This window comes from Coenobita brevimanus, chromosome 43, assembly GCF_032717465.1.
Source record: "Coenobita brevimanus isolate Jiangsu-jjx chromosome 43, ASM3271746v2, whole genome shotgun sequence".
NCBI lineage: Eukaryota > Metazoa > Arthropoda > Malacostraca > Decapoda > Coenobitidae > Coenobita > Coenobita brevimanus.
This window is the reverse complement of record NC_136996.1, coordinates 26,125,426-26,147,888: the sequence shown is the minus strand read 5'-3', so window position 1 is coordinate 26,147,888 and position 22,463 is coordinate 26,125,426. Positions and strand designations below refer to the sequence as shown.

Here is a 22,463-nt window from a genome sequence, read left to right as displayed (position 1 = left end):
TCAAGTTTGAGGAGGTGAAAGTGGCAGTGATTGTAGTGTATGCACCGCATGATGACAGGAGTGAGACAGAGAAAGACAGATTTTGGAAAGAGCTGAATGAAGTAGTAGGAGAAATGCCCAGGAGTTATAAAGTGGTGTAATGGGTGACATGAATGGGAGAGTAGGCACTGGTCTTGAGAATGATACAGTGGTTAATAATGGAGTACCGGGAGAGAATGATATTGGGAAACGACTGAAGGACATGTGTCAGGAAAGGAGGCTTTGCATTTGTAATTCTTATTTCAAACACAAAGATGCATATAAATATACATGGTATAGAGGGAATGGAGATCGTGTTGAAAGGAGCCAGATGATTATGTGCTTCTAGAGAAATCAGTGCCGGGTAGTGTTGCTGATACAACGGCAGTGAGAGGATGATGTGGAGGTTTGTTAGATCATATGATTGTGGTATGCAAGATCAAGCTGAGAGGAGTGAGGTGGACCAGTGGAGAGAGGAGCAGTCAGGGAGAAGACTGAAAGTTGAGAAGTTGAGGATCAGAGAAATGGCAGATGAATACAGGGCCAAAGTAGGGGAGGAGGTAGAATCAGTGAATTGGAATGAAATGGATCTGGATAGCTTATGGAATGAATATAGGGATTGCTTATGCGAGAGCGGTGTGTGGGGTGGCAAGAGTAACATCAAAGAAGAAAGGTACGGCATGGTAGTATGAAGAGGTTAAGAGAGAAGTGGAGGAAAACAGGATGAAGTGGCTAGAGTGGATACTCAGGCTTACAGTACACAGTTTTGTCATATTTCTTCTTCATTTTGTCATTTGCACCACCAACCCATACACATTTAGTTTTATTTTGAGTAAGTATTAATGTCACCTGTCGTAGTAATGAAGTAAAATAATGAAATAATTGTCCAGACACCATGTACCCCCAACCCTAGTCTGCATCTACCTGATCATTAACATTGGCTTGAGAGGGAAGGAAAGGGGTGAAGGTTGCAGGTGGTGGTAAGAGAAGTGGAAAAGCCTAAGGTGTGTAGTGGCAGGAAGGAGAATTGGAAGAAAATGGTGGGGAAGAAGGGTATGAGATACAAAGGATACATATTTTCAGCTTTTTTCATTCATTCATTTATTTATCAGCTTTTTCTCAATGTTGTCACCAAAAATGGATTAAGATAATGTGTAAAATAATGCAAATGATCTTCAGTAACTGCAAACTATTCCATGTCCCAGAGTGAGACTTGTTAGGGTGAGAGTGATGATGGTGATGGTCTCTTTTCCCTGGCCTGGGTGCTGAGGAGTGACTAGTGATTCCAGACGTGAGTGGACATGGATCTCCCAGTGTTGTGAGCTTGTGGTGCGCCCTACCATGCTCTTCGTTATGCAGATTTTTTAGGAGCAACAACAGGTTATCTCCCTGCATTGCACAGTGTCAGCACTCAGGCCAAAGAAGGATCTGTATCTTAGGGCAATATGCAGAAAAATATAGCATATAAATAAGTTGGGGACTACAGTAAAACCATTTGGCATTAAGCACTATCGTTCATAAAATTGATAATCATTAGATACTGTATGTTCATGGAGCATATAGCAAGAACATGTGTGAGAGTGAGCATTCTTGGTACTCAAGGACCCTTTCACAAAATGTCCCAACAAGCAAATGTCAGCTTGTACATAATGATTTTTAGCATGTAAATAAGCAGAAATTTTAATTCTTGACATGCCAACAAGTGCATGTACAGTCCGTTCTCACCTAATGTGGGTATTTGCTTCCACACCGACCTCGCATAGGCAGATTTCGCAATACAGGGACTCTTGAAAACCCCAATTTCCTTCCACATCCCTGCCCGAAGTCCACTTTTTCCCCCCTTGTGGTGCAAAATTTTTTTATACCCTCTAATTTAAACCTAAAAGCATTAATATGGTTATAAAGAATACATTAGGTCAATAGAACCTTTTTATTTATTGTACCTCATGTAAGGAGAAGAGCAGACACACGTCGCCAGAGATGAGAGGTAGAGGGGTAGAACAAGAGGCATGCTGAGAAGGATGGTGTGGGTAGGAGTGGGCTGAGAGGGGAACGTGGGAGGCAGGAGGGAAATAGGGGGGTCCTGATTGGTTGGGTGCCTGGGAGAGTGAGAAAGGCAAAGCATGATTGGCAGGCGATGACGTCAAGTATTGTGAGGCCGCACGACTCACATCACGTCACTGCCCGGTCGGTTCAGATTACCCTGTTATGCTAACAGTGCCCATGTTAGAATGTTTATTTCCTTCTGCAGAATCATGCCGTGTTAAAACAATATCGCGTTACAGCAAACCGCGTTAGGCAAGGACAGACTGTATTCCAGAATCTTAAAGTGAAAGGTGGGTAGTAAAATCAGTTGATACTGTGAATTAGAAATCATAATCTGTACAGTGTGATCATATTAACAAAGATTGCTATTCATTGATTCCTCCTCCATTTACCCTCTGGCTTACATAACCTTTGGCATTGTTATGCTGCTAAAAATTATTATTTAGTGATAAGCAGAGGTAAGTCAGGATTCAGTGTATGTAAGATGGTTGTAGGTTGTCGGTCAATGCCTAGTAGTTTATGCAGTCTGGTTAATGGTGGCCTTGGGTCCTAGCTGTAGGCCTTCTTTGCCTTAAAGATGGTACCCTGCAGTAAACTTTCAGTTATCTGTTGTAATTCCAAGCCCTATGCCGAATAACGTGAAATGCTGGATATTGTATATCTGGCACAACATTCGGCATTTAGTCGGATGTTGTGATTCTGTCCGTCTTGACCTTCTATCCTGAAAACCTAACGTGAGTAAAAGATGCAAATTAATCATTTAAAAATAATGCAGTAATGATGCAGTACAGTAATACAGTACTGTACATAGTGTACTATTTTATGCATTCACAAGTGTTGGCATTGATGGAGCATAGAGTTGCACACTGTGCAGAACAGTGCTGTACTGTACTGTAGAGTGCACATACAGTAATCTCATATGGACTAGTGGCAGATGTCTCTCCCAAAGATTACTGTAGCTCCACCACCTCAAGCATGATCTCTGCCAAGGGTGCTGGGGTAGGTGGTGGAGATGAAGTAGCAGAGGGAGTCAGGTGGAGCTCCAATGAGGCCTCTGACTGCAATACAATACAGTATACTACCTCAGACATAGGAGGCCACAGAGTTAGTAACAACACCAGGGTTTTTCTACTTCTGCGGTAGGAACAGCAGAGCGCATAGGTTCGTCTTCACTGGATGATGTCCACGGGGGAGAATAAGAGCACGGAGGTATTCTCAGCACACTGAGTGAGGCATGCCCGTGGCAGATTCTGATTGGCTTGCATGTAGCAGGCTTTTTCATTGGCTCTCAAGTTTCGTGATTTCTCCTGGTGACGGTTGGTTACCACTTATCTCCAAAAGTACTAATAGGATCAATTGATCCTTTTCCAGAATTTACGCTAGATGCCGAATTTGATTGATAGAGGAGCCTTTAAAAAACCGCGGACTCTAGGCTTTGGCCCTATTGTAACGTATATCAATGCAAACCAATGAGAACTAAGTCCTGATTAAGGAGGGGGGAGGATCCGGGCTCCTACTCATGGTGGGGGCCGAGATCCCCCCACTGCCCTCTCACTACCTTCCTCTACCCCAATACCTTTGTTCCCTCTCCCCCTCCCCTGTCTCTGACCACCTCCTGCTCCCTCCCTCCCCTTCCCCCACCATCCTCCATCGTGCCACCATGGTTCCCCCCCCCCCTTTCCTCCCCTACCTGTCACCTGGGGAGGGTTATATCCCCCCTACCCACCCTCCACACCCCTGTACTCCCTCTCTGCCTTTCCTCTTTGTCTTGTGGTGTCTGTCTCCCACCTCTATATCCCCATACCACCCCTCCAGGCCTATCCCCAAGTCCCCCCCCCCTAGCATGCCATCCTCTTACCCCCCCCCCTGCCTAGAGTATTATACGTCATTGTTACTATTCATGTCGCGTGTTTTCATTCAGTACCAGATTATTGTGTGTGTAACTGCATACACCAATGCACAAAACATAGAATGTGTATTGTTTCATGTTTTTTTAATGAATTTCCATATTTTTTGCATGTTTTTTGGGGGGCTTTGTGTATTTGTGTTTGTGTCTTTCTCTTACACCATTATCATTATTTTGCATGCTTTAGCTTTTTTTTCCCCTTGAAATTCGTACAGCCACTTGATTTGACAGCTCTAAGGGGAGGGAATGAGGGGGAAGGGGTGAGGGGAGAGGGGATGGTGGAGTGTGTGAGTAACACCAAGAAAAATAGTTTGCATGTTCTGGCTCAATTTCTTTTTTATTTTGACAGCTACACAGCTATGAGGGAAGGGGATAGGGGGAGGGAAAGTGGGGAGGGGAGAAGTGTTGGGAGAGAAGGGGTTTGGAAGTGAGTGAGGAACACTGACATAATTATTGTGCATGCTGTTGCCTGAAAAAAAAAAAAAAATGAGCTGGATAATTCTGAAGGGTGGGGGGGAGGAGGGAGGGGGAAGGGAGGAAGAGAGAGGGGGTGATGGGAGTGGGTGAGGAAGGTAATGGGAGGGGAAGAATGAGGGTGGGATGGGGTGGGGGCATATTGAAAACTGGAGTCGCCCTGCCTGGAAGGGTAACTTTTTTCAACTTTGACAGGCTAGAGCTCATGAACCAGGTGGTCTAAAATGCTCTGGTTTGTGGCATAAGGTGTGTAAATTCAAGCTCTAAACCTTGCTCATAAAACTTTTTATTTCTGTAAGAGTTGAAAAATCGGCACCATTTACGGTATAGGTTTTCAGTGGTTCAGTTGATCAAATTGCGTATCCTAGGGGTTATGAGCTGGTTGAAACGCCTCAGCTCCAGATGTTGCATAATTTAGCCGAATATTGCAATAATAGAGCCAAGATAGCTGTGCCGGATATTGCTTTGGGCCAGATATTGTGACTGGATAATTGAAAGTTTACTAAATATTGGATTAGATAATAGCATTTTCTAAATTACCATGCTTTACTGTACATATGGTACCTTCACATTCACTTGTGACACTGAGCTGGTCAGTCTGACCGAGTATAGACTAGGTAGTTCATTCCTTCAGGCCCAGCATTCCTCCCATGTGCTAATGGATGGGGTGCCATGCACCCTTTCTTGTCATCTCTTAATACTAAACTATTAGTGCTGAAATAATGTCTCATTCAGAACTGGTGCCTTGTAGTGGGAGAAGTGCATATATGCCATGCTTTTGAATGAAAGAACAGTGAAGACAATCATAAAATTCAGGTCTTCATATAGTTTTCATTAGCCAAACAAAATTAAGCTGTTTGGTGGTGAACCAACTTTATTTTCAGCGATGCCATTGTGGGAAATTCCATTAAGAACTAAGAGTTTATCAACTTATGAAATGGAATTGCAAATGTGATTTACTGTTGAGTGAGATTTTTGCACAAGAGTAAGTTTGAGTATCAAATAAATGTTGTTATTGTACTAAGGGAGGTGGCCATGGAGTGAAGAAACCAGTAAGCCGCATGCTGAAAGGACGTAAGATCAATACCAGACAGGGGCAAGAAACTATTTGTGGATATGGATTGTGTAAAATTTGTCATTAGCGATATAAGTGAGCAGTGTTTGAAGAACGATGAAGGAAGGGTATTGGTGGATAGTGGGGTTATTAAGGAAGCTTGGAGAGAACATGACAGCTTGTTGCTAAACAAGCAGTTTGGCTGTAATAGGAAAAATTTGGAGATGACAGAGCTAGTGTTTGGCCCTTGGTCTTTGGTTGATATTGGTACCATGAGCAAGACAGTCAATAGAATGCAGCTGGAGAAGGCAGCGGGTATGTCTTGGTTGACTGCTACCATATAGGTGTGGGATTAGTTATTGATTTGATAAATTCGATTATATATGATTGTTGTTCCAGATGACTGGGAGATGCCCAGGAAAGAGGAAAATATAGAGGAATAAAACTTTTGGACCAGATAAGGAAGGTAATGGAGAGAGTCCTGGTGGGTATGATAAGGGAAAGAATGGATATTGATGTGATGCAGTTTGGGTTTATGTCAACCAAAGGGACAATACAATATCCATTGTTTGACAGTGTCAAGAAAAATATATAGGAAGGTACAGAAAGTTGTATATGCATTGTTGCTTCAGAGTAGGGTTTTGACAGTGCCCAGGAGGTTGGTGAAATGGACAGTGGGAAAGCTTCGGATTGATGAATGGTGGGTTAGTGTGGTTATAGCAGTGTAAGAGGGCATTTGCTCCCAGGTGAGAGTAGAGGTTTGAGTGATGAGTTTTCCCTGAATGTTGTTGTTCATCATGGATCAGTTTAAAGCTCTTTATTGTTTATCATGGTGCTTGAAGCTTTCTCACGTGACTTCAGAACTGGATTTCTGTGGGAATTGGTGTAGGATGATGATTTGGTGTTGATCATGGAGAGAGAAAGGATGGTGGAGGAAAGATTAGAAAGTGGAGAAATGGAATGGAAGACAGGGGTTGAGAGTAAATGAGGCAAAAAAAAAAAAAAAAAAAAAAAAAAAGTGATGATAACTAGGGGAGGTGGTGGTACTATCATAGCAGGAGTGTGGCCATATGCAGTTTTCCACAAGGTTGTGGGAAAGAATTCCACTTTGTGCGGTGTTTGTGATAAGTGCGTGCTTAGGAGGTTTAGTGGTATTAGAATTAGGCTTCTAAATAATGCTGATTCTGAGTATGCAGTTTGTAAAGGAAAGCATATAGGAGCAGAAAAGTGGAAAACCATTAATCTTGCTAGAGAGTCTCTTGAGTGTGTGGAGGAATGTTGTTACCGTATTAGGGAAAGTGATATGTGCTGGTGGTGGGGTTGGAGCTAGTTCATTGGCAAGAGTGAAGAGTGGTTGGAAGAAGAATAGGAAGTTGTTACCCCTTCTGACATTGAGAGGACTTTCTCTCACTGCTAAGGGGTCCTTGTGTGCATCATGTGTTTAGAATGTAATGCTGTATGAATGTGAGACTTGGGCAGTAAAGGAAGAGGATATTTGCAGGCAGAAACATTTAGAGATGAAAATGATCAGATGGTTGTGCAGTGCAGCTTTGAATGACAGGCCAAGAGGGTTAGGATTGTGAATGAAGAGTTGAGAGAAGGGATGGGACTTGTATGAATTAGTGTTATGATGAGAAGAGATAGATTGAGATAGTATTGGGGTGTAGAGATGATGACAGCTGGGTGTGGAGGGTGAGAGGTATGAACTTCAGAGTTCAAGAGGCAGACTGAAGAAGTCTCATGATGAGGTCATACGGCATGACCCCAGGGATAGCAGTGTGGAGAGCTGCCTTTAGGTGACCAAGACCAACACATGCAAGCATGTTGGAGCCCTTATAAATGAAACGATACAAAATTATCTTTTACAGTGCCCACCAATGTCATAAAATTGCCTGTACTAGTGGCATCATGCCAGTCTTGAGTGAGACATCCCTAGTGTGTATTCAGTTAAATGATGGATATTAGTGCTGAAGTGTTGACACACTGGAATGGTGTGTGATATGTTGGAGTGCTAGGCTGTAAGGAATGGGCTTTTTAGTCTGTGCCCAGAGTCAAAAACATCTTTTAAAATATATACAGTGCATCTGGGTAGTCTGGTAAAAACAGTAGTAAGATATTGAAGTAACTTTTTTCCTTAGTTCACAGAGTTTTTGAAAATGTGGCAAGCAAATATGACCTGATGAATGATCTTATGTCTGGAGGGATCCATCGCCTGTGGAAAGATGTCTTTATGTCCCGCCTACGACCCTCACCCACTACCAGACTGTTGGATGTTGCAGGAGGCACAGGTCAGGATGGTCATCCTCTCCATTTATGCATTCTCAAGCTACATAAATCTCTTATACCTTAATGAATGAATACCGGTAGTGACCCATTTTTTCCAGTTACATGATGCTGTCTCCATGTACATTGGCCAATTTTGGTGGAAAACTCCAAGATCCTCAATATGTGACTGATTTTTTGCCTTATTTCTCTTAATTTTATTACAGACTACTACCTGTTTTAAAGCAATATGCCCGTGTCACACTTGGGCAGTGGAAGTGAGTTATATGAGAGGAGCATGGGGAGTCACATGGAGAGACAGACTGACAAGTGAGGAAGTGAAGGAGTATTGTGGTGTTGATGTGGATGTGATAGGAAGTGTTAGGAGAAACACACTGAGGTTGTTTGGCCATGTGAAGAGGATTGAGGGTGAGAGACTGACGAGGAGAGCGTATGTGAGTGAGGTGGAGGGGGGGAGAGGGAGGGGGAGGCCAAGGATGAGGTGGAGGGATTGAGTGGAGAGGTATATGAGAGAGGGGGGTGTGAGCTGGGAGCAGGCATTGAAATGGCAGGGGACAGGGTAACATGGAGGCAATTTATATGTGGCCACCCCTTATGGGATTAAGGCGTCTGGCAGTAGATAGATAGATAGCCTTCCGTTCATTCAGTTCACCACCCACCCTCCTCATCGCTTGCCACATATACCTATGGATCATTTTGTGCCTGAAAAGGGTATTGTCTATCACCAACCCCCTCCCTGCACATATATCCACTAAAGCACTGCCATTTTCATCCATCTTTGCAGGCACACCTCACTCACCAACTACTCCATCCACCTTCACATTCCCTACTTTTCCATTCATATATCCAATCAAAAACACTCTCTCATTCCTTTCAAACTTTTCCATGGCCGCTTCCACATTTGTCCAGAACTCTTCTCTCACACTGCTTGCACACTCTTGCATTGGCGCATACACGTACACAGTCGCCCACATTTTTAATCCAACTTTCAATCTTACCCACACAATCCTTGAGCCAACTGTTCCATACTCTCTTATATTCTCCTTCCATCTGTTACTCACAGCAATACACATTCCTTCTTTTGCCCTCTCATTCTCACCTACTCCTGCGCATATACCCCATCCATACACCCATTCTCTCACACTCTCACCTCCCCATTTAGTTTCAGTTACTCCACATACGTCCACTTTCGCACCCTCAGTACCTGGACGATCTCTCTTTCTTTCACCTCATCATTTGCACCCCTTACATTCCATGTAGCTATCTGTACCACGTCCTATGTTCGGTCCTTAGTCGTCACCTTTTGGTCAGTCCTGGTCTGAGGCTTTTTTTTTTTGTATTTTTAGTTAGTTGTTTTCCAATTAGGGGCATTAACCCTCCACCAACCCATCTGTTGTCATGCAGGGAAAGGTACTTTTAAATTTTTTTTTGTTTAAAATAGATTCAAAAACTTTAGAAATACAGGATGTTAAAACCATTGGGCAATAGTTAGAGGGCTGGGAATGGTCACCCTTCTTTGGGACAGGCTGAATGAGAGCAAACATCCAGCAAGCAGGAAAGTACAAGTTGACAAATAAGGGCAAAAGAGTTTACTTAGGCAGGGTGTAAACCCAGAAGCACAGTTCTTGAGGACAACATAAGGGACCCCATCAGGCCTATATGCCTTGTTAGTATTGAAGCCAGTGATAGCCGAAAACATGTCATTTGACAAAACTTTAATGTCAACTATGAGGAAATCAGATGGGGGGGGAAGTGATGAGGGAACAGCACCAGAATCATCTAATGTGGAATTAGAGGAGAAAGTCTGAGTGAAGAGTCTGCTTTATCAGTAGAAGAAACAGCTACAGAGCCATCAGAGCAGAAAAGAGGAGGAAAGGATGAGGGAAGGATGATGAAGTTAGAAAGGTTTTTGGCAGTGTGCCAGAAGGAGTGGGAAAAACTTGAGTATGAGAGTTCAGAGCATGTAGTACAAATGAAATTATAATTAGCTGAGTGATGGACAGACATAACATGATTCAGGGCAGAAACATAAGAGAAGTAAGATCCAGGGGTGAGTTGGCTTCAGTACCTTTTGTAGGCCTTCTCTTTGTTGTGGACAGCATTCGAACAAGTGTGATAAAACGTTTTATTATAGTTTATATTTTTCCATTATTCACAGGATAAGAGAAAGGAATGCGTGCTCCATGCCCAAAAGCCATTTCTTTGGAGGGTCCACAGGCTTTACTGGAGCAATAGGTCAGGTTAAGGCGATAAGGTTGTTGTTGGAGGAGCCCAACAGAGAGGATAACTGCAAAATTAGAAGGATTAAGGTAGTTGTATTAGAAAGATCAAGTATGTTGGAACTCTTTCCAAGGCAGTCGGGGATACAGGTTGGGTGCTGTACAAGCTGTTCTAGGTCATTTGTTTTGTTTTGTTTTCAAAGGCTCCAGCATGCTTGCATGCGTCGGCCTTGGTAATCTGATGGAGGCTGTCCAGGCTGCTCAGTCTCTGGCAGCTTCCATATTCAGTCCCTTATCCCAAAAGTCACACTCCATGACCTCATTCCAGGTCTTTTTTGGTCTACCTCTCGCAACCCTACCCCAAGTGTTAACACTTCTCATTTTCTGCACCCAGTTATCATCCCTCCTCTCCACATCCCCAGACCATCTCAGTCTACCTCTCCTCATCACAATGCCAAGGCACTCCAGTCCCATCCTGCTTCTCAACTCTTCCATTGTAAACCTAGCCCCCCTAGGCCTCACACTCTATGATGCACTGCATATCCACCTAATCATTGTCATTTTTGTACATTTGAGCCATTGAGAATAGAAAGGATGTAGGCTTGTTCACCAGGTGGATCGGTGAAAGGAGAGTAGAGTCAAAGGTGGTCGTGAACATCTAAATCACCTAGAATTGAGACTTCAGAGAAAGGAGAGATTAATGTGTTCCATCTTAGAAGTAAGAGAGTCAGAAAAAATTTTCATAGTAGAATTAGGGGGATAAGTACACAGCTGAGATGTATTAGTTAGTGAATGACAGGATAGCCAAAGCCAGAAAAGAGATAATTCAAAATATTCAAGTTCAAGAACACGAGAGGACAATGTATTGTTGTGTACACATACGCAACAGTCACCTTTGGCTTTAAAGTGAGTACCGTACAGAGAAAGTAGGAGAATGCTGGATAGGATTTGCACTCAGTCGCCTTAGACAGCTGAGTCTCGGTGAGAAAGAGGTGTGGCTTAGAGCAGAAGTGGTGTTCAACAGGGAGGAAATTATAGGGATGGCCACAAATGTTGCAGAAATAAAGAAGTGAGTCAAACAGTGGTTCCAAGCATTGCTCTTGACCTTCACCGGGAGAGCAGTGGACATTGGGGCTTTTATGGTCCCCTCCCCCCCTCCCTGGTGACTCCGAGGCTTGGTGTTGAGATGCCATTTCTTTTCTTAATTTTGAATAGGAAGTTTGATGTGTAATGTGCATGTAGTTTGGTGTTGACAGTTAGAGGAAGTTGTATGAGAGAGTATGCTGGCCTACTCTCTGCGTTACTGAAACACGGAAAAGGTCCAGCAAAGGGGGATGGTCAGAATGTAGTCTTGAGGGTTAATGAAATGGGAGCACCAGCTCTCCCTGTCATCAGCTTTGCATTCACTTTGGGAGTACTGCCCTGATCGACTGATGCTACAGTCTACTCCCAGGTTATCCTCTATAGCAGAATTGTCCATAAGTGTATCAATCCTTGCAGGTGATATTGTGTTTCGCTTCATCCAGCATGTGAATCAGAGTGTTGGTGGCAGCACTGTGGCTGATGATACCACTCAACACTCCAGCCACATTCATCCGTATGATGTAAGTAAATTCACAAGTGAATGGGTATGTAAATTTTCATAAAGCTTTATGCAAGTTCCATGTGACTTATACTTGGTAAATCTTCATTGTTAAAGTTTTGACTTGAAGCCTGCCAAGTTGTTTGTTTCCCTTGGAGAATCATATAAAGCCAAGAAAAAGCTTATGTAGAATTTTGACATACTGTACTATCTTTTATTGGATTATTACAAAGTAAGTTGCATGGTTTTCATTTTTCCATTTGTCTGTGATATAACCAGAGAAATATGACTTAGCAGCATTTGATGCCTAGTGGGCGACTTGAGCTGGTATGGTAGAGCTTGCTGCCCAAGTCAGATGTGTAATATTAAATGGTATGGTCAGATTACAGTGTGTGATATCAGCGAGAATATGCTGAAGGTGGGTCAGCAGCGGGCAGAAGCACAAGGCTACCAAGGAATACATTGGGTGTGTGGTGATGCTCAGGACCTCCCATTTGAAGATGATCTCTTTGATTGCTACACCATTGTTTTTGGCATTAGAAATGTTGTTGATGTTGAACAGGTAGGTACTTGAAAAGAGTACTGCAAAGATGTCATTGTATGGAGTTTTGTTTTTGCTAATGGATGATATTTTCCAGTGTAACCAGTCCCTAGATCATTCCCTATACCTTATAGGTGATATATAGTAATGTATTTCATAGTAAGTATGTTCATCATAATTCTCGTACATAATTATGTACAATTCCATACAGTTAAATTGCTACTGTGGCTGTAATTCAACTGAATATTCTTCATTAGCAAAAGCACATTCATGGTACAGTATTTCTTATTTAGTAATGTCACAACTTTTGCGAGGGTTACATTCCCAAGGCCTCATGTAAAGCCAAAAATTGTATATAGCCAAAATGCCCTACAGGTATACCCCAGTTTAACGATGTAATTGGTTAGGTAAAAACCCATCGTTAGGCGGGGTACCTTATATCAGGGTACTTTTAGCATGTACATTAATGTGGAGTGTTTATTAGCCTTGGGATTCCCCCAAACCAAACCCAAAACCCACCCAACCCAAATGAGTCCAAAAACAAGTGTAAAGCCAATCAGAATGGCCTAACAGTGGTCAAGGAAGCTAACCTGAGCCTAACGCCTGTAAATAACTCAGTAAAAGTAACAAATAAAATATGAAAATCGTCAGGTATAAGTCTAGAAAAAATCAAGCTTAGTAAACTGTACCCCAAAAGACTATGTTCACCAACCTGTGGCTAAAACACATTATTCCAAGTATAAAAACAGTTTGTAAATCAACCTAAACACACAATTTTAGTCTAAAATACTGTATCATCAAAATTGGTAAAAAAAAAAATCAAAACATCGTTGAACCGGGGTTTGGGCATTGTTAGGCAGGGTATGGTGTTTCTACTCCCATCGTTAAGCCCGGGGTATTGCATCTAGGGGTATCGCATATTGAGGTATTACTGTATATTCATTCATTCATTCATTGCCAGACGCCATGTATCCCAAACGGGGTGGCCAAGGCTTAGAGTTAATTGTTTTACAGGGAGGGGCACTACTCCTCCACCAACCCCACTTGACACGTAGGGAGAACGTTATGCCAACAGCATCTGGTGTTCCCAGGCGGTCACCCATCCAAGTACTAACCAGACCCAACGTTGCTTAACTTCGCTGATCGGACGGGAAGCGGTATACTCAACGTGGTATGGCTGTTATATATATATATATACTTCGTATATATATATATATATATATATACTGTATATATACACAGTAATCCTCGTACTATCTGGACGCCTACTTTCCGGACACCCCACTTACCGGACATTGTGGACCTGGACCTTTGGAACAAAAAAAAAAAAAACTGAATTTTTTCCCACCCGTAATTTGAAATTGCCAGGCAGCGCCGAACAGCTGTTTACACCACAGCCCCTTCACCTCTTCCTTCCTCCCCTCTCCTTGTCAGGGTTGCCATTTGGTATTTTTCATTACCAAATGTGGGCCAATTTGGTAATGAAAAATTCGTTTGGTAATGAATCAGAATAATGCATTGCCAAACGGATTTTGCACATGTATAAGGATACAAAGGATGGAGATGGTGGATTGTTTGCTCTTTCTGATTAATCTGTTAGCCTACATAGTGTGAAAATAATCAACATGCTGTTAATTATAAGGAGAGTGATTACATGTACAGTAATTAGAGAAGAATAAATGCTAGCTCTACGAATTTGGTAATGAAAAGTTAAATTTGGTAATGGTGATGTGACCGTTGCAATCTCGCAACTCTCTTTCCCCGTCACCAACAGTTACTGTCTAACTTCGATCGCGAGTAGATGCTTATCGCAATGGAAGTCACATGTGCTCGTTTTTTGTGAATAAACTGCAATATGTCGCCACTAGACCGCACAGGAATTTACAGTGTTGTGCAGTGTTAAGAAATTAGAATTTAGAGTGCAAAAGATTAACTGTGGAGTGCAAACTGGCAGTTGAATCTGGCGTGGTGCAGTTAAGAACAATGTTCAGTGTTAAACAATTATAACTCACAGTGCAAAGAATTAAGTGCAGCACATCACTGGATTACTGTACATGCTTCAAGAGCATTTTCACCACTGCCAAAGCCTTAGAGAAGGCGGTCACAGACGCGCTGTACAGTAAGTACCCTGGCTGAGGTAGTCACTTGTGATTCCTCATTCTTTGGTTCCTTTTCATTTATTTCATGCTTTATGTCCATTATTGGTGTGAATAGGGTCTTCAGTAGGTTTAAATAGATGCTATGCATGTCCGGTAGGGAGTTATTTAGGTGGCTTTCAAAGTTAGGCTGGGTTAGGGTCCTTAAGTACAAGTCCAGGAGCCAGGGGCCCACTTTTCAGACGGGACCACTTTCCGGACATGTCTTTGGCTCTGTTACGTCGGATAGTAGAGGGATTACTGTATACAGTATATATATATACACAGTAGACCCTAGTTATCCGTGGGAGTTGGGTTCTAGAGATCCCTGCGGAAGGCAAATTTCGCGGATACTCACGTCATCATCACAAAATGATATATTATTTCCACATAAGCTATGCACATCCCTGAAAAAATAAAAACATCTATCTATCTATCTATTGCCAGATGCCTTAATCCCATTTGGGGTGGCCACAAATGAATCTCCTCCAAGTCACCCTGTCCCAGGCCATTTCACTGCCCTGCTCCCAACTCACACCCCCATCTCTCATATACCTCTTCACCTCATCCCTCCATCTCATCCTTGGCCTCCCCCTCCCTCTCCCCCCCTCCACCTTGCTCACATACACTCTCTTCGTCAGTCTGATGCGTGGCGTCAAACAGCTGTGTTTACGCACGGCCCCTTGCTTCCTCCCCTCCCCATCCTGAGTAGACGCTCATCACAGTGGATGCCACACTTGGTCATTTTTGTGAATAAACTGCAATACCTCTCCACTAGACCACATGGGAATTTACAGTGTTGTGCAATGTTAGATTATTAGAATTAAGAGAGCAAAGGATTAATTGCAGAGTGCAAACTGGCAGTTGCAACTGGCATGGCACAATCAAGAACAGAATGTGCAGTGTTAAACAGTTATAATTCACAGTGCAAAGGATTAAGTGCAGCACAACATTGGATTACTGTATGTGCTTCAAGTGCACATTCACCACTGCCAGAGCCTTAGAGGAGGCGGGTTGATCTTCGTGATGGCCACGGATGTGTTGTAAGTACCCTGGACAGTGCTATATATTTTCCATACTTGTTTCCAGTTCCTCATTCTCTGGTTCCTTTTTGTTTATTTTGTGCTTTCGGTCCCTTATTTGTGTGAATAGAGTCTTAAATAGGTGCTGTGCATGTCCGGTAGGGAGTTACTTTAGTGGTTTTCTGAGTTAGGGTCCCTAAGTACCTGTCCAGGAGGCATTTTCCCAGTATCCGGACAAAATTCACTTTCCGGACATGCCTTTGGCTCAGTTACATCGTATATTGGAGGGATTACTATATATACAGTATATATATATATATATATATATATATATATATATATATACACATACATACACATATCTATATTCCTTGTGTCTCCAGGCCCTGAGCGAAGCATACAGGGTGCTGAAGCCAGGAGGGAGGTTCATGTGCTTGGAGTTCAGTCAGGTGAAGAACTCATCATTGAGATGGTAAGAGTTGCTGCACAATATTTTATACATTTTGCATGGAAGAAGTTGGAAATGATGTCATTAAAATATTTATGGAAAGAAGGTATGAGGTGATGGTGTTGTATAACACAACTGATAGGGAGTGAAATGTATGAATAGGAGGTAGTTGTATAATTTATATAGACTCCAACATGCTTGCATGCACTGACCCGCTGTGAAGTCATATATGAGCATCTTGTGGGAGGAATGCAAGAGTTGAATTGTTTATGAATGATGAATGACAGAGAGGCATGAGAGATTATACAGTACATGTATTAACTCATGGTGCATTTGATCCTCAGGTACCCAGCCCACAGATTAACTGACTTACCTACTGACTCATCTTACTCATGCTTCACTACCGCTTCTAATGTGTGTGAGTGGGTGAGACAGGTGGGGAGAGAATGAGAGTAAGAGAATGAATGTGGGAATGATTGCAAGTCAGTGAAAATTAATGATGGACTGTGTGAGTGTGAAGAGAGAGAGAGTACTAGAGTCCTTTATTGAGTAAAGTGCGTGGAAAATTAATGTGTGAGTGCAAGAATACTGTGTGTGTGTGTGTGTGTGTGTGTGTGTGTACCAACACATTATCGTGCAAGCAGAGTGAGAGAAGAGTTCTGGGCAAATTGGAAAGTGTGCATTGAAAAGTTTGAGAGGAATGAGAGAGTGTTTTTTATTGGAGATATCAATGGAAAAGTAAGCTATGTGAAGGTGGATGAAGTAGTTGGTGAGTGGGGTGTGCCTGCAGAGATGGATGAGAATGGCAGTGCTCTAGTGAACATTTGTGTGGGGAATGGGTTGGTGATAGCCAATACCCTCTACAGGCACAAAATGATCCACAGGTATACGTGATGAGTGATGAGAAGGCTGGGTGGTTAACTTAATGAATGGAAGGCAGTAACTGATTATGTGTGTGGATGACATTATGAGAAGGTATGTAATGGATGCAAGAGTATACAGAGGTTGGGGGAGTGGACTTTCTGACTACTGCTTGGTGGTGGTGAAAGTTAAGGTTCAAGTGCAATGGAGGAATAGAAGGAGGGAAGGACAGGAGGAAGTAGTCCACACAAGGAAGGTAGAAAGGTTGCAAGAGGATGGAATAAAGGCAGAGTATGTGAGAGAAGTGGAGGAGCAATTGGATATATATGATTTGGAGCAGATGGAGGAGGTGGAAGCTATGTGCAAGATATTCACTGAAGAACTCTGTGCAGCACGTGAGGTGGTGCGTGGGATGAAAAGACGAAAGGGGGTGCAAGGAACAGCATGGTGGAATAGAGGTGAAACAAGCTGTGGCGCAAAAGAAGAAAGCATATAGGGAGTGGATGGAAAGTAGAGGCGTGGGAGAAGTTGAGAGACAGAAGAGAGACTTATATGTAGAAAGGAAGAGAGAGGTGAAAAGATTAGTAAGAGAAAGAAAATGGGGAATGAGGAATTTGGAAGGAATTTGAGTGTAAAGTGGAGGGAATATAAGAAAATGCTCTGGAAGGAGGTAAAGAGAATTAGATGAGGTGATGAAGTTAGTAGGGGAAGATTGCTAATGCAGAAGGAGAAAAAGTGAGCAGATGGAGAGAGCACTTTAAAGAACTTTTAAACATAGAGAATGAAAGTAATGTGAGTATATGTGGCTGGGGAATGGCTGGGAGGAGGGAGGTGACAAGGGAGGAAGAGATAGTAGGAAGAAAGTTGTGAAGCAGTGAAGAAAGCCACAATAGGGAAAACCCCAGGAATTGATGGTGTGTGTGGTGAAATGCTGAAGCATGGGGAAGAGATAATAGTAGAATGGATGTGGAAGATGTGCAGATTGGCCTGGAGGAAGATAGAGTCCCATAGAATTGGAAGTCAGGTATAATTATTCCTTTGTACAAAGGAAAAGGGGAAAAGGAAGTGTGTGGTAATCATAGGGGCATTTGTCTTTTTAGTGTAATAGGAAAAATATATAGTAGGATACTTACTGAAAGAGTTAGGGAAATAACAGAGGAATTGAAGAACAGGGAGGTGTTAGGAGGGGAAGAGGTTATGTATATCAGATTTTCATCCTTAGGTCTTCAGTGGAGAAGTTTTTAGAGAAAGGAAAGGGACATAACAGAGGAACTGAAGAACAGGAAAGTTTTAGGAAGGGAAGAGGTTGTGTAGATCAGATATTCATCCTTAGGTCTTTAGTGGAAAAGTTTTTAGAGAAGGGAAAGAAGTTGTATGTGGCCTTTGTTGATTTGGAGAAAGCATATGACAGGGTGGACAGACAAGGAATGTGGAAAGTATTAACCCCTTATGGGCGGGCAACTTATCAATTATGTCACCGTATGAGGCGGCATATTTTCGGAAAAATAAAGTATCAAGGAATAAGCCTAAACATTGAAAATGGATGAAAAACGAAGGCAAGAGGAGTTACATGCGTGGTAATATGTCTCTGCTGGCTGTGGGAGGAGGAGGGGAGGAGTAAGGGAGGAGAGCGGCAGGCAGCTTATCACCAGGTGTGCCTGGGGCGAGGCTAGCAAACTATTTACTCATTTGCTTTTTCTTCATCACTGAACACTATATTTATCATTTATGCTTTCTTTATACTATTCATTGTTTTCAAAATCTTATGTATGTGTTTTCTATTTTACTTGAACACTTATAACAATATAACTTACATACGTATATACTATTTTACTTTAACAAATAAGGGATGCCTTCTATAGCGAGTTGAGGAGAGTGGTGGCTGAACAGGGAGCTGTAGACAGAGGCGTTAATGAACAGTACAGAGCCCTCAAGAACAATTTCTTGAGAGTTACTGATGTAACATGCGGCTGGACAAGAGGACCACCAAGACATAAAGTAACTTGGTGGTGGGATGAGGGTGTAGAAGCTGCAATTAAGGAGAAAAGAAGGCTTTTCCGGGAATGGAAGAAGGGTGGTAGCAAAGAGGAATATTTGGCTGCCAAGCGTAGGGCTAGGAGAGAGGTATACAGGGCAAAGTCTGAGTCACAGAGACAATTACTTGATAACCTAAATCATGGGAAAGGAAAAATATATTTAGGGTGGCAGGTCAGGTGAAGAGGGATAATCGGGATATCATAGGTGAGCAGTGTGTGAAGAATAATGAAGGAAGGGTAGTGGTGAACAGTGAGGATATTAAAGATGCATGGAGAGAGCATTATAACCGGTTGTTGAATGAGGAGTTTGACTGGGACAGGAAAGGTTTGGAGCCAGCAGATCCAGTGTCTGGCCCTTGGCCTTTGATTGATACTGCTACTGTGAGTGAGGCAATAGGCAGGATGAGGGTGGGGAAGGCAGCAGGTGTGTCTGGGTTGACTGCCGAAATGTTGAAGGCCTCAGGCGATATAGCGTTGAGTTTAGTCACTGACCTGATAAATAGGATTATTTATGAGTGTGTTGTCCCAGATGATTGGCTGAAGAGTGTAATTGTAAATGTGTATAAAGGGAAGGGTGATGCCCTGGAAAGAGGAAATTATAGAGGTATAAAGCTTTTAGATCAGATAATGAAGGTAATGGAGAGAGTTTTAGAAGGTATGATTAGAGAAAGAGTGAATATTGATGAGATGCAGTTCGGGTTCATGCCAGGTAGGGGGACCACTGATGCCATATTCATTGTTCGACAGCTTCAGGAAAAATATATTGGTAGGAGGAGGGATCTTTATTTTGTTTTTGTTGATTTGGAAAAGGCCTTTGACAGAGTCCCTAGAGAGGTGGTGAAGTGGGCAATGAGAAAGCTTGGCTTGGAGGAGTGGCTGGTTAGGGTGGTTATGGCCATGTATGTGGGTGCTCACACCCAGGTGAGAGTGAATGGAGATTTGAGTGATGAGTTTTCTGTGAATGTTTGTGGTAGATGGTGGCAACCATCATCCACTCGCTTGATGTAGTGCTGCATACTTCTTCCTTAGCCTTTATCATTCTTTTTCTGTGCTTGTCCTCCTCTCTTCCTATTTCTCCCATCTTTCCTGTCACTTCTTATTGCTTTTCTTTCCTCTACAGGTGGCTTTACATTGAGTGACAAGCCTAATGGTTTCCTGTAAGCCAAGAAACCATTTACAACGCTGGGTGGTAACCATATAACCAAACCATACGTGCTCCCTATGTGTCAACAAGTGGGTTGGTGGAGGGTTAGTGCCCCTCCCCATAAAACAACCAACTAAAAGTCAGATGGCCACCCCTTACTGGATTATGGCATCTGGCAATAGATAGATAGATAGAAAAGGCCTTTGACAGAGTCCCTAGAGAGGTGGTGAAGTGGGCAATGAGAAAGCTTGGCTTGGAGGAGTGGCTGGTTAGGGTGGTTATGGCTATGTATGTGGGTGCTCACACCCAGGTGAGAGTGAATGGAGATTTGAGTGATGAGTTTTCTGTGAATGTTGGTGTGCATCAGGGGTCAGTCTTGAGTCCCATGTTGTTTATCATGGTACTTGAAGCCCTTTCACGTGACTTTAGAAACGGACTCCTGTGGGAGTTGTTGTATGCTGATGATTTGGTGTTGATTGCAGAGAATGAAAGGGAGGCGGAGGAAAGGTTTAGGAAGTGGAGAGATGGTATGGGGCAAAAGGATTTAAGGGTAAATGCAGATAAAACAAAAGTGATGATATCTAGGGTTGGTGGCGGTACTGTCAAAGACGAGGGAGAGTGGCCATGTGCAGGTTGCCACAAGGGCGTGGGAAGTAATTCCATCTTGTGCGGTGTGTGTGTGATAAATGGGTGCATAAGAGATGTAGTGGTATCAGAGGTAGACTGCGAGATAATGCTGATTTTATGTGTACGGCGTGCTGGGGTGAGCAGGTGGAGATCGTCAGACGTGAAAGGATTGAACTTGCTGGTGAATCTCTTGAGTGTGTGGAAGAGTTTTGTTATTTGGGAGACATGTTGTGTGCTGGAGGTGGGGCTGGAGCTAGCTCTGTGGCTAGGGTGAGGAGTGGTTGGAAGAAGTTCAGGGAGCTCTTGCCTCTCCTGACATTGAGAGGGCTCTCCCTACGTGCTAAGGGGTCTTTGTATGCAGCATGTGTTAGGAGTGTAATGCTGTATGGCAGTGAGACCTGGGCAGTGAAGGAGGAAGACATTCGCCAGCTCAGACGTACAGAAATGACAGTGATTAGGTGGATGTGCAGTGTGTCCCTGCGTCCAAGGCCTGGAGGGGCTGGGTTTACAATGGAAGAATTGAGAGGTAGGATGGGACTGGAGTGTATTGGTGTTGTGATGAGGAGAGGTAGATTGAGGTGGTTTGGACATGTGGAGAGGATGGGGGATGATAATTGGGTGAGGAAGGTGAGAAGTGTTAATATTGGGGGTGGGGTTATGAGGGGTAGACCGAGAAAGACATGGGACGAGGTCATTAAGTGTGACCTTAGGGTTAAGGGACTGAACAGGGAGGCTGCAATAGATCGTGCAGCGTGGAGAGCCGCCATTAGGTGACCAAGGCCGACACATGCAAGCATGTAGGAGCCTTTAAAAATGAAAAACGAAAACGATGTGCAGTGCGTCCCTGCGTCCAAGGCCTGGAGGGGCTGGGTTTACAATGGAAGAGTTGAGAGGTAGGATGGGACTGGAGTGTATTGGTGTTGTGATGAGGAGAGGTAGATTGAGGTGGTTTGGACATGTGGAGAGGATGGGGATGATAATTGGGTGAGGAAGGTGAGAAGTGTTAATATTGGGGGTGGGGTTATGAGGGGTAGACCGAGAAAGACATGGGACGAGGTCATTAAGTGTGACCTTAGGGTTAAGGGACTGAACAGGGAGGCTGCAATGGATCGTGCAGCGTGGAGAGCCGCCATTAGGTGACCAAGGCCGACACATGCAAGCATGTTGGAGCCTTTAAAAACGAAAACGAAAATGAAAACGAAATATAACACTGCAACTTATATATATATATATATATATATATTCTATTTTACTTGTTTCAAGGCTCGGGAGAGTAGAGGACAGGACAACAGGTGACAAGGATGCCTCATCACCCAATTTCCCCAATAAAATAGGACCGAAAATGGCTGGACGTTACGTAACGTCACCCGTCTCCTCACGGACGGACGTTATGTAACGCCGCCCGCCTGTTAGGGGTTAAGAATATATGAAGTAGCATGGGAGGTTGCTGAATGCTGTGAAGAGTATGTATGAGGATGCAAAGGCTGCAGTGAGTGTGGATAATAAACTGAGTGAATTTTTCTGTTTGAATGCTGGATTGAAACAAGGATGTGTCATGTCACCACGGCTGTTCAGTCTGTATATGGATGGGGTTATAAGAGGTTCGAGATAGGGCAGTGGATGCTAGGGCGGCCTTAATGAGAGAGGGCAGGGTTTGGAAACTTCCTGTACTGTTGTTTGCAGATGATGCTGAATTGATAAGACGAAGGGGAAGTGCAAGGCTTGGTGAAGTTTGAGAGTGTGTGTAAGAAATGGAATCTAAAGGTGAATGTAGGGAAGAGTAAAGTTATGATCTTTGAGAGAAATTAAGTTACCAAATGTACTTTGAGGTTGGTTGATGAGGAAATGGAAAATGTGAGTACATTTAAGTACTTGAGGAGTGTGATGAGCAAGGATGGAAGTTTGGAGGATGAAGTGCTTGAAAGGGTACAGTAAGGAAGGTGCAGGTTCTTTGAAAGCAGTGATGAGAAATAGGGACGTGAGCATGGAAGTAAAAAAGTTGTTGCATGATAGTATTGTGATACCAATGCTGATGTATGGAAATGAAGCTTGGCCCTTGTTGGAAGG

At 43.1% G+C, this 22,463-nt stretch overlaps 1 protein-coding gene and 1 non-coding gene across 3 annotated transcripts in view; one reads left to right on the top strand and one right to left on the bottom strand.

The window, feature by feature from the left end:
* Coq5 (ubiquinone biosynthesis protein COQ3, mitochondrial) overlaps positions 1-22,463 on the top strand; it is a 37,529-nt gene that overhangs the window by 11,924 nt on the left and 3,142 nt on the right. Inside the window, exons 3-6 of one of the 2 annotated variants that reach the window (XM_080270845.1) lie at positions 7,637-7,786; positions 11,501-11,604; positions 11,965-12,144; positions 15,664-15,752. In XM_080270845.1, the coding sequence (XP_080126971.1) occupies positions 7,637-7,786; positions 11,501-11,604; positions 11,965-12,144; positions 15,664-15,752 (523 nt within the window). The remainder of the gene's footprint in view (positions 1-7,636; positions 7,787-11,500; positions 11,605-11,964; positions 12,145-15,663; positions 15,753-22,463) is intronic. The other variant, XM_080270846.1, reaches the window with a different exon arrangement.
* Positions 13,190-13,308, bottom strand: LOC145397917 (5S ribosomal RNA). The gene has a single exon (XR_013897053.1). It is a non-coding gene; the product is annotated as a 5S ribosomal RNA (ribosomal RNA).